This window comes from Apodemus sylvaticus, chromosome 8, assembly GCF_947179515.1.
Source record: "Apodemus sylvaticus chromosome 8, mApoSyl1.1, whole genome shotgun sequence".
In the NCBI taxonomy this organism is placed as follows: Eukaryota; Metazoa; Chordata; class Mammalia; order Rodentia; family Muridae; genus Apodemus; species Apodemus sylvaticus.
The window spans coordinates 57303503-57319258 of NC_067479.1; the positions used below are offsets into that span (position 1 = coordinate 57303503).

At 41.3% G+C, this 15756-nt stretch overlaps 1 protein-coding gene across 3 annotated transcripts in view; it reads left to right on the top strand.

The window, feature by feature from the left end:
* Positions 1-15756, top strand: part of Ppp3cc (protein phosphatase 3 catalytic subunit gamma) — a 68370-nt gene that overhangs the window by 43531 nt on the left and 9083 nt on the right. For all 3 annotated transcript variants that reach the window (XM_052191017.1, XM_052191018.1, XM_052191019.1), the window contains exons 7-10: positions 1132-1209; positions 1293-1387; positions 5278-5403; positions 6311-6379. In XM_052191017.1, coding sequence (XP_052046977.1) covers positions 1132-1209; positions 1293-1387; positions 5278-5403; positions 6311-6379 — 368 coding nt within the window. The remainder of the gene's footprint in view (positions 1-1131; positions 1210-1292; positions 1388-5277; positions 5404-6310; positions 6380-15756) is intronic.

A 15756-nucleotide genomic window follows, 5' to 3' on the forward strand; every position in this document is an offset into this window, starting at 1 on the left:
ATCATTGGTTTCTGAACTTTTTTTTTTTTTAATCTAGAAATTGAATATAATGTACCCGACAAACAGATATAGAGGCTTCTTCCTCTGGAGCCTGGAGGGAGGGGTTACTCATCAAACCTGCTCCCCGCCCCCCAAGGACCCTCAGGGACAGAGACTGGAGGCCTGGGTTTAGGAAGGGAGATGGCTCTGAGGAGGGAGGTGGGGAGGGAGGAGCTGGTTCCTGAGCTTTTAATAAAAGTTCAGTGGTAGGGCTGGAAACATGGAGAGAGGGCTCAGCGGATAAGAGCACTGGCTGCTCTTCCAGAGGTCCTGGGTGTAGGCATAATGTCATTGTGCACTGTTTGAACATTATCCGTATATTTCAAATGCTGATTTCTCAGCCTCCAAGTCAGGTAGCAATCCTGACATGGCATTGTAATGCTTATCCTAAGAATCTCCAGCCTCTGAGATGTGTTGCTCCTTATTTATTCTCTGGTTTGTCAATAAAAGCTGATCAGCCAATGCTCTCTCGTGAGCTGAGAGAATGGGGCTGGACTTCCAAAGCCAGCTGGGGGGGGGGGGTTGCGGAGGAAGGGAAATCGGAAGTAGGATTCACTGACAGGAGAGGGCGGAGGAGACTTTGAGAACACACCTGGAGCAGAGAGGGCCAGGGCGGTACTAAAATGCAGGGAAGTATCTTGGGGATTTTGACTGGGAGGTAGCCAGATTATTTTAGAGGATTAAAATAGATTAATATTGTCCAGCTATTGTGCTGTAAAGCATGATTAAACAAATCTTATAGTCTCTGTCTCATTTATTTGGAAGCTAGTCAGGGTAAAGAAAACATTATCACTCTAATTGCTCTAACACCTAGGTTCAGTTCCCAGCACTCGTGGTGGTTCCTAATTGTCTGTAACTCCAGACCCATGGGATGGGCTGCCCTCCTTGGCCTCTGTGGGAACTAGGCCCTCAAATGGTACACGTACATAAACGCAGGCAAAATTCTCACAGGTATAAAGTAAATCTTAAGAAATTGCATAGTCCGTAGTATCTGTAATCTTAAAACAACTCTCAGATTGGCTTTTCTGTTTCTTCCTATTGAAACATAATTGCTATAATTCCATATTTAGGTTTTCTCGTTTTCTTTTTCAGTTACCCTGCAGTTTGTGAATTTTTACAGAACAACAGCTTATTATCAATAATCAGAGCCCATGAAGCCCAGGATGCTGGGTAGGTTGCATTTCGACCCTCGTATTCCTGCAGAGGCTTTACTTTTAGTGTAAAGATGCCTGAGCTCACATCTCTTTTCCCAGGTACCGAATGTACAGGAAGAACCAGGCAACCGGCTTTCCATCACTTATCACGATTTTCTCTGCCCCTAATTACCTAGACGTCTATAACAATAAAGGTAAAGAAGCCAGCAGTGTCTGAGTGTGAATTGCTAGCAACTGAGCTCTACCTTAATTTTGTGTTTTATTTTATTATTGTGTTCATTTACTTATTTTTAGTTTTTGGTTCTGTGGATCGAACCCAGAACATTGTGTTTGTGAAGCAGGCACTCTCCCCTGGGCTATCTCCAGAACACCTATTTTTAAGTACAAAATTTCAGTCAGATAAGGTCTTGGGTAAGGGATGTGGCTTTGTAGTAAAGCATGCGTTAGCATGGGAAAGGCCTTAGCTGCAGTCTCTGGTATCTTACTCTGCTCTGCACCAGCTCCACAAGATCCTGCCATCTCCATCTCTCTCTCACCCTACTGCTCCTTTGTTCAAGGTTTTGCTATGTAATGCAGACTGGCTTTGACCTTGGGGTCCTCATGCTTCATCTCTCAAGTGACAGGGTTACAGGTATGCACTGCCATACCTAGATGAAGAGGAGGTCTTGTTGGAAAAAAGGTCAATACATTTAGAATGTAAGCTGCTGCTTGGCCTTCGTTTCCTAAGAGACTGGGCTCTTTGGGAGCGTATTTGTTTAGTATTTAAAAATGGGGTCTCACTGTGCAACCCAAACCAGCTTCAAACTCACCATCCTGCTTTGGCCTCCCCAGTGCTGGGATTTAGACATCTACCATCTTATCTGGTTCTCCATTAGGTGGCTTGTTTGTTTGTTTGGAGACAGGGTGTCTCTGTGTAGCCCTGATTGTCTTGGAAATTACTCTGTAGACCAGACTGGCCTCAAACTTGGAGATCTACCTGCCTCTGCCTCCTAAGTACTGGGGTTAAAGGCGTGAGCCACCACTGCCCCTGTTTTGTTTCATTTAAATCTGAGACAGAGAGCTGGAGAGATGGCTCAGTGTTTAAGAACACTGGCTACTCTTTTACAGGGCCTGGGTTCAATTCCCACACTTACATGGGAGCATACAACTGCCTGTAACTCTAGTTTCAGAGGATCCAACACCTTCACACATACATACAAGCAAAACAGCAATGTGCATAATATTAAAAATAAATTGTTTTTAAAAATCTGAGATTGTCCTTCAGTGGTTTGTCTTTTCTCTTTTTAATCTTGTGCTCTGTTAGAACCTATAGCCTTACTATTGCTAGGAGCTATTCAGCACTGAGCTCCACTCCCAGCCCTGGTCATTCACTGTTTAAAAGCACATCCATTCTCCCCTGACCTTAGCTCTGCTGACTGCTCCAGGCTGTTCTCTAATCCTGACTGTCCTACCTGCTCTGCACCTCCTCTGTTTTTATTTCTTTTCACTATTATTTCACATGTATTAGCAGCTTGGGTTTTTTTCTAGTTTCCTTTCTTATCAAGTATACATACTTTGTTATTAAGCATCCTCAAGGATACTTGTGCCCCATGCCTCATTTTGTGAGGCACACTCTTCCTTCTCCCTTTTAGTGCCACTATTGAGATCATCTGTGGAAAGCCTGGGGGCTCACAGTATGCTTAGCTGAGACCTGCACTCACATGCACATTTGCTAACACCTTACCAAGAAATACCTTTATTTTCTTTTGTTTTATATGTATTTTTTGAGACACAGTTTCTCTATGCATGTCTGGCTGTACTGGAGATTACTATGTAGACCAGGCTGGCCTCAGACTCACAGAAAGCTGCTGCTGCTGCTAACTTCCAAGTGCTGGGGTTAAAGACATGTAGCATGACCACCCAGCAGTTTACAAATGCCTCTTTAGTTCTAAGAAGAACTCTCACACCTTCTTCCTCCTGTGGCTGCTTTTCCTGTAGGTTGTTTTCTTTGTTTTTTGAGACCTCGGCCAGGTGGCCTTTGAATTTGCTTTGTTGCCTACGATGGCCATGAAATTCTAATCCTCCTGGTTCCATTCCAGAATACTGGAATTACAGGCAGGCGCCATGTCTGATGTATGTGATGCCAGGCCTCATACATGTTAGGCAGTGCTCTGCAAGATGAGCTTCTTGGAAAGATTTTTAGGCTCATTGGTACCCAAGTTGTATCTTTGTTCCCTGATGACCTAAAACATCCTTAAATTGGGATTTTTATTCTTATTTTTGTCTCCCCACCCTCTTATCCCCTGGGAACATACTCCAAAAGTTTCTTAAGCTTCCATTTTTAATCATCTGCTGTTGAGACTAACTTCTTTTTGCTGTGAGTGGGAGAATTATTGATATAGTCACTTCAGCTACATAAAATGCACACAGCATAAAAATAATGGAGGTGCACATGTCAGGTCAAGCTAGGCTGTCAACAACCAGAAACCCTGTTTCTGTATGCTTTGTAGGAGTCTGCCATATACATTTTAGACCATTAGTAACAAAGTTTAGAATACTAGTCCATCCCACAGCAAAGAAACAGGAACCCAATGTGACCTTGGTCTGTCATTTCTAGAGAATTATGTTTCATGTCTCTGTAAGAATAATTGAAAGAAAGCCAGTGTAGTAATCCCAGAACTTGGGAGGCAGGAGGCAAGTGGATTGCTTGAGTTCAAGACCAGTGAATTCCAGACAGCAAGAGCTCTTGGGGGTTGGGGAGAAAGAGGAGAGAGAGACAGAGATAGAGACAGACAGAGAGACAGACAGATTGTCTCAAAACAACAACAAAAAAACCCTGACTAAACAAAAAAGAGTAATTGAATAAATAGTACAAGTAATAACATGATACTGAATAAGAAACTTTGAAAATATAAAGAAGCCCTTTCCCCAGCCCCTCAGTACTTGCTCTTGGTTGGGGGCTGTCCCTCACCTAAGGCAGGAAGTTGGTGGCTGCAGAGACACAAAAGTCTCTAGCAAGCCAGTGGTGGCACAGGTCTCTGATCCCAGCACTTGGGAGGCAGAGGCAGGAGGATCTTTGTGAGTCTGAGGCCAGCCTGGTCTATAGAACAAGTTCCAGGACAGCCAGGGTACACAGAAACCCTGTGTCACCCATAGTCACAGGTTTCTGGCGTTTGTCAGCTCTGGGCTCCAGTTTGTTATAAAAAGTGGAAAGCACATGCTGAGATGCAGACCCTGAGGTTGAGCAGGCAGAGCCAAGCAAGACTGCTTATCTTCAACAAAAGCTGCTTGAGGAGATCTGAAATACTGTGCCAGGGTGGCCAAACCTGGTGCCCATCACAAAAGTGGCAATAATACTGAATTGGGCACAGTATGCAGAAAATACTACAGAGATGCATGCTGGGTATTATTGACCCAGGTGAAGCTGATATTATCTGAAGCAGCCAGAACACAGTAAACAAGGAAAGGTTTTATTTAATAAAGCTTTGCCAGAGCTCCTTTTAAAAAAAGTATACAGAAAATCAGTAGGTATGCACTTGTGTGACCTGGTTACTATTAACTGTTTATAGACACTCAGAATGCTAAGAATAGAAGAAATATTTTTTAATTGACTGAGAAGATTCTACATTCTACCATTAAACATTAATTATAACTTATTTTGCCATTTGTTGCACTGTAAGTTGATAAATTCTTGGAGTGTTTATAAAAAGCTTTAGCTAAGGAGTCTCTGTCCATTGATGGGTGATATTGCTATTTGACCTTAGAAGTTGTGATTGTAACTGTTTGGCCAGTAAATGGAAATTACAGGGAGTTTTTCTGTGTCGAATCTGAAGTTTCTTCAGTAGCTAGTACACGGCAAACCCTTGGTGTTTCAGAGCAGTGCCCTGTGTTTTTATGATGTGAACTCCCCAGGTGACTTTGTTCCCTGTGTTAATTAATCCCCAAGAGAATGAACCCTGTAAAATTCTTTAAACTTGTCAGGCTGTCCTGAATTTGCAAATGGAAAATCATTGAAAAGTCATTGTGGTTGGTTCCGAGGGACGAAGCACAAAGCTGCTATGCTGTTGTGCTCTGTTCCCACGTGTCTTGTGTTTTTACTTTTTAGCCGCAGTGTTGAAATATGAAAACAATGTCATGAACATCAGGCAGTTCAACTGTTCTCCACACCCCTACTGGCTCCCAAACTTCATGGATGTTTTCACATGGTCTTTGCCTTTTGTTGGAGAAAAAGGTAAGAGAATCCCTGTGTGCATCTGGACACTAGCTCTCTCCTACGAGACACCTTTATATTCCAGGAGTTTATCAGAAATGTGTGCCAAATTTGTTTGTTTTTCTCAAAGATTTTTAAAACTTTTACTTATAAAACTATTGACTTCCTTGTATATGTGTGCAGTGTTGGGCAGGGCTAGCACACCGTGGTGTGTTTGTGGAGAGGCCGAGAACAACTTTGTGGAGTTGGTTCTCTCCTTTCACCTTACCTGAGCTTCAGGGACTGAGCTCAGGTCACCAGGTTTACATAGGAACACCTTGAGCCACTGAACCCTAACAGAGATTTTTTTAAATGACATTAATCTGTTCATAAATGTTAGTCTATTATGGTTTTTCTTTATCTGAAATTCAATTCAAAGCAACTGTCTTTTATGATGAAGATCTTAAAGTAATATGGCCACTATCCTATTTCTTCTATGAATAGTCAGTACTAACAGAATTTAGACTGAATTTGTCTTAGAGTTTTATGTGCACAACTGCACAAGTAAGCAGTACAACATAAAACAGTTACACAGCTGAGCCACACAGACAAAACAGATCCAAAAGCAAGCAGAACAGATATAAAACAAGCCTGTTGGATGTAGGCCTGTTGTGATTTCTTTGTAAAATGGGAAGAAATTTTTATATGCATACCTGAGCCAAAGGTATCTAATAAACTCAAGTAGTTCTGTGATAGACTCCAGATTCTTATCTGACCAGGACAAGTATGGACAAATTGTTCTCTCTGAACCTTATGGTCTACCTTTGGTCCTATTTTCATAGCTAGTTATATTATGATAAGTTGTTTGTGTTTACTTAAAGTATTTTAATTTATGCATATACAGAAGTGTCCTATTAACTGTGTACACACTGTGTTATTTGTTACTTAGTCACAGAGATGCTGGTCAATATTCTCAACATATGCTCGGATGAAGAAATGACCTTAGAAGATGAGGAAGGTAAACTTCTTACTCAAATAGAAACTGATGGGTTCTGATTGGGATTTCATTTATTTTGAGTGTTGTTTTGGTCTTACTAGAAAAGAATTATGTTCATTGTAAAAAAAAAAAAGTTTGATAACTATAGGAAACCATAAATAGGAAGAAAACAGTCACTGTTGTTTGGCCATCTCAGATATCTGCCATTAATGCCTGTGTGTAAACTGTCTTTATCTTTACATAGATATTTTTCCTTCTCATTTTTGTCATTTACAAAAATGAGATGACATGCTATCATGTCTTCATATCTATTTCTTGTTTTCCTTTGTAGTCTAGTTTTTCATGGTTACATAGTTGTCCATGGTCATCAACCACTGTACTAACCAATATTATAGATGCTGCTGGATATTATATTTTCCCCTACAACTTTAGCTTTTAAAACTGCTACAGTTTGTCACCAGACAGTGGAAGCACACACATTTAATCATAGAATTCCGGAGGCAGAGGCAGGTAGATCTCTGTGAGTTCAAAGCTAGCCCTAGTCTACAGAGTAAGTTCCAGAGCTACACAAAGAAGCTCTGTCTTGAAAACCAAACAAAACCCTGCTAACAGTTTGAATTTGTATGGTTAAGTCACTGCCCATTCTATCAACAGCCAGTCTTTGTTATATGCCTGATGTGTGCCAAATACTGTTTATGCCTTTCTTCTTAATAAACTTACATTGTGCTATAAGGAAGACAAATAAGAAATAAACACAATGCAGCTACTTACTGATGCATGCTGTGGAAGAAAGTAATGCAGTATTAGGAACTCTGAAAGCAATGTCTACTTGTTTTTGTTTGTTTGTTTGTTTTTGTTTTTCCTACTTGTTTATTTTTATAGGTTAAATGTCTAGAAACTGCAAATGTATCAGTATTTAAAGCTTAATCTGATACAGACAGCCTTTTAAAGGATATGTTACTCTGTATCTCGGTGTGTGCTGCATAGTTCACAATGCTTTTTCTAGTATTATTTTCTTGTTGCAGTTTACACACACACAGTGCTGCTGCTAGAACCCAGACATGGTGTAAGCTACACAAGTGCTTATCACTGAGCTGTAATTTATACTTTTATGATGATTAATAATTGCATTTTTCTTATGTCTGTTGACCATGTTATTTTCTGTTTCATGAATGTAAGTTCATATATTACTAGTTTTTCTACTGGATCATAGGCATGTTTTGCTTCCTGTTTGATATGTAAGAGATCTTTGTATTGTGTCTTAGTATAGATAGTAACACTGGTTATATGTGTAGCTAAGTGCTTTTTTTTCCTGATTTCTATCAGGATGAATGAATTTGTTTCCTTTAGAAGAATTAAGTTTAAACCAATTTGTAGCCAAGTGCTTCTAATGTGTTGTGAGTGATTTGATCTGAAAGGTAGGCTCTAACTAGTCTGAGGATATGGGAACTTTTGGAATATGGTATCACATGATCAAAGACCTCTAGTTCATAGTCTTTGCAGGCCTATGTAATTCACTTAACTATTTCATAAAGTGTTGTACGGTGGCGAGCACATAGCTCCCATTGGGAGTCTAGCGGGGATTCCCAAACATTTATTATTAGATTCTCCTGGAAGACTGTAAACATGAAGAATAGCCTGTGAGTTCCTCTTCTGGATAGGAGATTGTTGAATGGGGCCAGTCCTTTTAAGGAAATCTGAGAGGAATTTATAAAAGAACTTATGGAAAGTAAAATATGTAAAAATGGATTTAATTAAGCTTATATGCAAATCTAAATGAAGTTGAAATGGTTGTAAACTATGACATGTGTTAAGAAAACCTTCTTGGGCTTGTGAGATAGCTCAGCTGCTAAAGGCCCTTGCTGAGGGAGCCGATGACCTGAGCCCCACCTAGGACTCATGTGCAGAAGAAAACTAGTGTCACACGTTGTCTGTGACCTGCACAGACGGGCTGCACAGTGTGCACTTGCTTCTTTCTTTTCACCGGGTGGGGTCAGGGCTCTAACTTCGTCCAGCTTTTTGGCAAGCACCCCTACCCACTGAGCCCATCCACTGTCTGAAAATTTGGGTTTTTAAAAAGTAATACATTCTAAGGATTGCTACTTCAGCCCTGCCTGTTAAGACAACTAGAAAAGCTGGACAAAATGTTTTTTGAAGTTGGTTGGTGGCAGTACACATCCTTAATCCCAGCACTGGGGAGGCAGAGGCAGGTGGATCTTTTAAGTTTGAGGCCAGCCTGGTCTGCAGAGTTCCAGGACAACCAAGGCTACACAGAGAAAAACCTTGCCTTAAAACACAACAACAACAACAACAACAACAACAAAAACTAAAAGTTTTATGAATAGTTTTAAATCTACCTGAAAGTAGACAAACTAGTAAAGAATTACAAGGTGAGAATTGAAAAGGTCAGAAATGCAGGCAGGCAAGTTAGTGAGACCATAACTTGAGATCATTCATGAATTTTAAAGGAGTGGGTAAAAAATGGTTAAGAGTAATTTTTAGCTGGGCCGTGGTGGCACATGCCTTTAATTCCAGCACTTGGGAGGCAGAAGCAGATAGATTTCTGAGTTCGAGGCCAGCCTGGCCTACAGAGTGATTTTTATAACCTTGTGTATTTTATAACTTGTGTACTAAACTTAAAAAAAAAAAGGGATTAGGTTTCCAAGGAGGGTGTATATGGTTGTAAGTGTCTGCTCTTTGGTCTCTCAGAGGGTGAGTCAGGAGGAGATGTGCTGTCTCTCTTCATTGTCTCAGCCTTTGGCATGAACTAGTCCCTGGTAGAAAGATATCTGTGAAATAAAAGCATACAGGATCTCAATAAGCAGTCTGTGAAATACAGTGCATGACTGACAAGCAAAAATAAGCAGGCATGTGGGGAGCTAACAGCAGAATGAGGAAGAATGAGGGTCCCAGAGCAGGGCCGGCAGGATAGCTTAGGAGTAAAGGGACTCACTATACAGGCCTCACACATCCTCGCTTTGACATCAGACCTCACAGAAACACAGAAGAGGAGCACCAACTCCATAGAGTCACTATTAGTCTCTGCCCACTGTGTTCACCCTGTGGCATGATCCTCCCTGGTACACATATGCAGGCCTCCCTGGTACACATATGCAGGCATGCATGAGTCCAATAACAACAACAGAAATAAGAGTTTAAAAAGTTTCAGCCAAGCATGGGGTCATACAACATTAATTACAGCACTTAGGAGGTGGGAACAAGTGACTGTATGTGTAAGGGATATAGAAGTTCTGGGCATTCCCAAGATACATAATGTTACTGTCACAAACAACAAAGAATTTTCCAAAGCAGCAGAAGTTAAATACAGACCCTCTATAGCTCACAGACATTGGCTTTGTCAAGTCAAACTTAAAGCAAAACCCTTAATTTGTTTTTGTTTTTGTTTTTTGGTTTGGTTTGGTTTTTTTGGCAGATTGGCTGGCTTGGAACTCACTATGTGAACTAGGCTGGCTTGAAACATCACAGAGATCCATCTGCCTCAGCCTTCTGAGCCCTGGGATTAAAGGTGTATACCACCATCCCTGGCTTAATTTGTTTAAGAAATTAAAAGACAGGGTTAAAAATGTTGGTAGAGAATTGTGAAATAAAAGAAGGAATGTAGCATATTTGATAAAGCATCAAAAGTGAAATTATAGCATTGAAAAATAAAATGACAAATTAGCAAGTTTGACACAGCGAGACACGGACTAAGTGACCTGGGAGGTAGGTCAGAGCAAAACTGAAGTGTGGTGAGAAGGGAGCACAAGCCGGCTAAGAGACTCAGAACACGCACTGCACAGCCCAGCACATGTGTGCCTGGAGTACCAGAGAAAGTGAGGAAGACAGTCTTTGCAAGGTCCACATTAAAGTAAGTTCAAGAACTGCGAAGACACTGAAGCTGTGCCTGAGGAAGCCCTTAGCAGAGCATGACGGACACTAAGAACAACTTCTAGCCTCTTGTAGCGGTCCTCAAGATGGAAGACGGATCTGAATACAGCTGTCCAAATGGGGCTCATCCCTAGAGGAGCCGCTGAAAGGCAGGTTCTTCATGGAAAGAGCAGAGCAGGGCTGGGGTAACACACTGAGGTATGAGCACTGTCATCCAGTCCTCCAGAATCCTACAAGCAGCAAAATGTGAAAACAAGAAAGGCAAAATAAATATTTGTAGATACCTCACCAACCCTCAAAGTTTTTACTAAGAAAATTAGCAGTAAATGTATACTAAATGAAAATTTAAAGGGTAGTATTTAAGCAGAAGGAAAATCCTAGAAAGAAGTTTAGAAACACAGGAAGGAATGAAGAGGAGATGCAGAGAGTGCATGCACAGACAATGTAGCCAGAGACTCTTGTACATGAACAAGCAAAGCATGCACTAGTAATAGTGGAATATAAAAACAATGCTGGGATGAATACATCCAAAATGTACAGGGGCTGTAAATTCTGATCAAACCCAGTGCCTCCTACATGATAAGCCAGTGTTCTGAGCTGTAGCCCCGGCCTTTAGCATTATATTATGCTTCAGTATGTAATAAACTCCGTTCAGCTGAAAGAAAATAGTTTGTTATATAACTTTTAAGTTATAGGAAGAATGGGATGAAGGAAAGTGAAACAGAGGAGAATGTGCATTTAACCACATTGACAAATTCAAGGGCAAAGAGCTGGGGAGGAACAAACGCACCCCTGACTTAGGACTACTGCTGCTTTGAGGAAGCACCAGGACCAAAGCAACTTGGAAAGGAAAGGTTTAGTCAGCGTACGTTACACCTCATAGTTCATCCTCGAAGGAAGTCAGGAAAGGAACCAGGAGGTAGGAAGGAGCCAGGGCCTTACTGCTTACTGGCTTGCTCCCTCAGGCTTCCTGGTCCTGCTTTCTTATAAAACCCAGGACCACCAGCCCAGGGATAGCACCACTCACAGTAGGCTGGACCCTGCCCCTGGATTATTAGTTAAGACAATGCCCTACAGACCTGTCTACAGCCTGGTCTTAGGAAGCATTTTCTCAGGTGAGGTTTCCTCTCTCTGATGATTCTAGCTCATGTCAGGTGACATAAAACTAATCAGGACAACTGACTTCGTGTCAACTTAACATACAAACATCGCTTTTCAGCTAGAACCTTCTCATACATCCCCAAGTTGACACACTAATATTAATATCAATATAAAACCTAAACAACTTTAAAAATCCCACAGTCCTTACAAATTTAAATACAGTAAAACTTCAGGCTTTTTGAAATATCTAATCTCCCTAAAAATCCAAAATATCTTTTAAAAGTTCAAATTATTTCACCTGTGAGCTCCTGGAAAAAAACCAAAATTATATTAAATATCTTCTCACTTCAAGAGGGAGAAACCAGTGCACAGTCACAATCTGAACTAAGCAAAACCAAACTAACAATATAAATAATCCAATGCCTGGCATCTGGAATTTATACAATCTTCTGGAATCCTCCAAAGAGCTTGGCTTACTTCTCTGGCTCCATACTCTGCAGCACAGTTTGTCTTCTGAGCTTGGGCATGCTCTACTCCACTGCTGCTTCTGGGTGTCCAGCACATGGTATAGGCATCTCTATTACTATGGGCTCTTCCTTGGCAATTGGGCTGCATGATCATCAATAACCTCTCCTAGGCTCTCTTCATGGCCTCTTCAATCCTGGGCCTTCAACTAACACTGAGGCTGCATCTTTACTGAGTGCCAAGCCTCAGGTGTTTTCTATGACCCTTTCATGCCTTCAAAACCAGTACCACCTGAGTGACTCTTACACTGCCAAGTTCAGTTGTGAGCAAGAGATACAACCTTGGTTGCCTCTGGAGCTCAGCTGTGTGCTAGCTCTCAGGAAACACTTCCTAGAAGATGGCACCTCAGTGATGCTCATCTCTTCTTAATCACCACTAATGTCTCAGCTCCAGCTAACAAGCATCAACTGTTTCATTTAAGACAAAGGTTTTACTTTAGTGGTTCTGGTTTCTTATTAATCACAGCTTATGCTTCAGTCCCAGCTGACCAAATATCACAGATTCATCACACAAAAGGCCCAGTAGAGTCTTTGCTTCCCTCTGAAACTTGAAGGACCAGTCCTTCCACAGTTCTCCCAAACACACGGTCAGGTCTGTCATAGCAATACCCCACTATCCTGGTACCAACTTGTCTTAGAGTTATCGTTGCTGTGAGGAAACACTATGACCCAAAAAATTTGGGGAAGAAACAGTTTATTCAGCTGCTGCTTCCACATCACAGTTCAGCAAAGGAAGTTGGGACAGGAACTCAAGTGAGCAGAGACCTACAGAAGCTGTAGAAGAGTGCTGCTTATTGACTTGCTCCTCATGACTTACTCAGCCTACTTTCTTATAAACTCCAGGATCACCAACCCAGGGATAACACCACCCACAATGGGCTGGGCCCCATCAATCACTATTTTAGAGAATGTCCTACAGGCTTGCCTACAGCCTGGTCTTATGGAGACATTTTCTCGATTAAGGCTCTCTCATCTCTTGTCCTAGTTAGGGTTTCATTGCTGTGAACAGACACGATGACCACGGTAACTCTTATAAAGGACAACATTTAATTGGGGCTGGCTTACAGGTTCAGAGGATCGGTCCACTATCATTATAGTGGGAAGCACAGCAGTCTCTAGGCAGCCATGGCATTGGAGGAGCTGAGTGTTCTACCTCTTGTTCTGAAGGCAACTAGGAGACTGACTTCCAGGGAGCTAAGATGAGGGTCTTAAAGCCCACTCCCACAATGACACACTTCCTCCAAAACGGCCTTGCCTAACAGTGCTACTCCCTGGGCCTAGCATATTCAAACCATCATCACATCTCTGATAACTCTAGCTTGTATCAAGGTGACATATAACTAGGCAGTACATCTACCTAGCCTTGATTGATTCTAAACTTCATAGGTAAATGGCTAGAGAACAGCCAGGCAGTGGTGGTGCACACCTTTAATCCCAGCACTTGGGAGGCAGAGGCAGGTGGATTTCTGAGCTCAAGGTCAGCCTGGTCTACAGAGTGAGTTCCAGGACAGCCAGGGCCACACAGAGAAACCCTGTCTAGAAAAAAACCAAAAAAAAAAAAAAAAAAAAAAAAAAAAAAGGACTTAACACCACAGTGGGGCTTGCTCTATAGATGTCAAGATTTAGTGTAATGTTACAGCAATTAAAATGATTAATTCAAGGGTAGCTAATGCAATAGAGAATCCAGAATTAAGCTACTTGTATATGGATACTTGATTTTTATCAGAGATGGAATTTTACAATGGCTTTGTGTGAGACCTCAATGTATGGCTCTGGCTATCCTGGAACTCACTATGTAGACCAGCCTGGTGTTTAACTCACAGAGATCCATCAGCTCTGGGATTAAAGGTACCCATACCATTAAATGTGCCACCATACCTGGCCAATAATGGCATTTTAAATAAATACTTTGTGGACATCCACTTTTGAAAAAAGTAAATCCATGTGGGATTTATTTTGTGGATCCAAAATACCTATTTTTGTGGCTTTATATTTCATGCAGATATGAAAGGTAAGGGAGGCGGAGGATGCGGCTCTGTAGTGCAGTACCTGCCTAGCATCCTAAGGTGCTGCGCTGCTCCTCTAGCATCCTTACATCACAGCAACAAACAGGCAACTAACAGCCAAGCGGTGACGAATTCCTGTCACTCCAGCCCTCAGGACTGTGGAGAGAGCCATAGGCAAAGGCCGTGTAATGAATTCAAGGTCAACATGAGCTTCATAGAGAGTCCCTGTCTCAACAAACAAGCAGCACAAGTTTTAAAAACTGAAAATGTAAAACAGTGGGTCTTGTATGTATAATATGGAATTACCTTGATAGCCATGCAATGGAAAAAAATCCTTTAAGCAGAAGGCAAAAGACACTAGACAGCAAGAAAATTATTAATAAATTAGATAATCTGAAAGCAGGAGCCGGAGTGGAGAGATGGCTCAGTGACCTCAAGCACGTGTGGCTCTTTGCCTGACATGGCTGCTGCCACTCTGGCTCCAGGGATCTGACTGAAGCCCTCCCTGGCCTCTGAGGGCTCTGAATGCACTTATATATGTGCAAGTAAAACACTCATGCACATATATTACAAATAAAATAAAGGTAAGAGCTTTTGCTTATTCAGAGACTCTGTTCAGCATGCCAAGTGGCAAGCCACCCAGAAGGACAGGATATTTGCAGTACCACCAACAAACAGTCCATTGACAGAAGACTGAATTACTTCCAATTAGGATGATGGGGTGTGAATAGGCACCTCAGAGAATTTCCAAATGGCTAACAGAAATATAAAAACATATTCAGCCACATTAGTAATCATGAAAATGCAAATTAAAATCACTATAGGATACTTCATACTTATCAGGTTAGCCAGAATTAGATGAGCCATATCCTGTGTTCACCGACACATGTAGTAATGGGAGTGTTCACACACAGAAGTAAATCTTATAGATCCCACTCTAATAGATAGTACTAAACTGTTAACCAAAGCTAAACATTCCCATGCTCTAGGGCTGAGCATTCTAATGTCTTAGGAACAGACCAGAAATGTGCATATGTGCACCAAAGACAGAAATAAACAGAAATACACACCAAGCCTCACAGCAGTAGCCAAAAGTTAGAAGCAACACCAATGATTATTGTTGCACAGGTGAGGAATTGTTGCATAGTTGACCAGGCATGGTGCACCATAAAAGAAGATAAATAAATATAACTTATTTAAAAAAAAAACAATAAAAAACGTAAGCGCTTTCATCCATGGTAAAACTGAAAAGAACAGGAAGAAGAAAGTCCTTGTGAAATGCAAAGGGGCCCTGTCCTTTGGGCAGGGAGGCCACAGGTGTTGAGGTTGAGGGCAGCGTTGCTGTTGCCCTGGTGACTAGGTTTACAAGCATGTGCTTTCTAACATTACGTAGTGACTAGTCTGCTTTGTATAAATATAGAAAACTCATTATGCTTCATAGTAAAAAAGCAAAAAATTACATGTCTATAAATGGGGGAGATCGAACTTTTGGAAGCTGAGAATATAAATTCATTGGTGGTGGTCAGTGGGGAGGGAGGCAATTTAGAAGATATATAACAACAGGTCTGAAAATGCCAGGATAAGATCTGCTAATTTGTATGGTAACTTAAAAAATTAATATTGGGGCTGGAGAAATGGCTCAGTGGTTAAGAGCTCTGACTGCTCCTTTCCAAAGGTCCTGCCTGAGCTCAAATCCCAGCAACCACATGGTGGCTCACAACCATCCATAATGAAATCTGATACCCTCTTCTGGGGTATCTGAAGACAGCTACAGTGTACTTACATATAATAAATACATACATACATACTTATTTTTAAAAAATTAATATTAAAAAACTCAAAGATCTTTTCATGTTGTAATAAGAAAGACACATCCAAC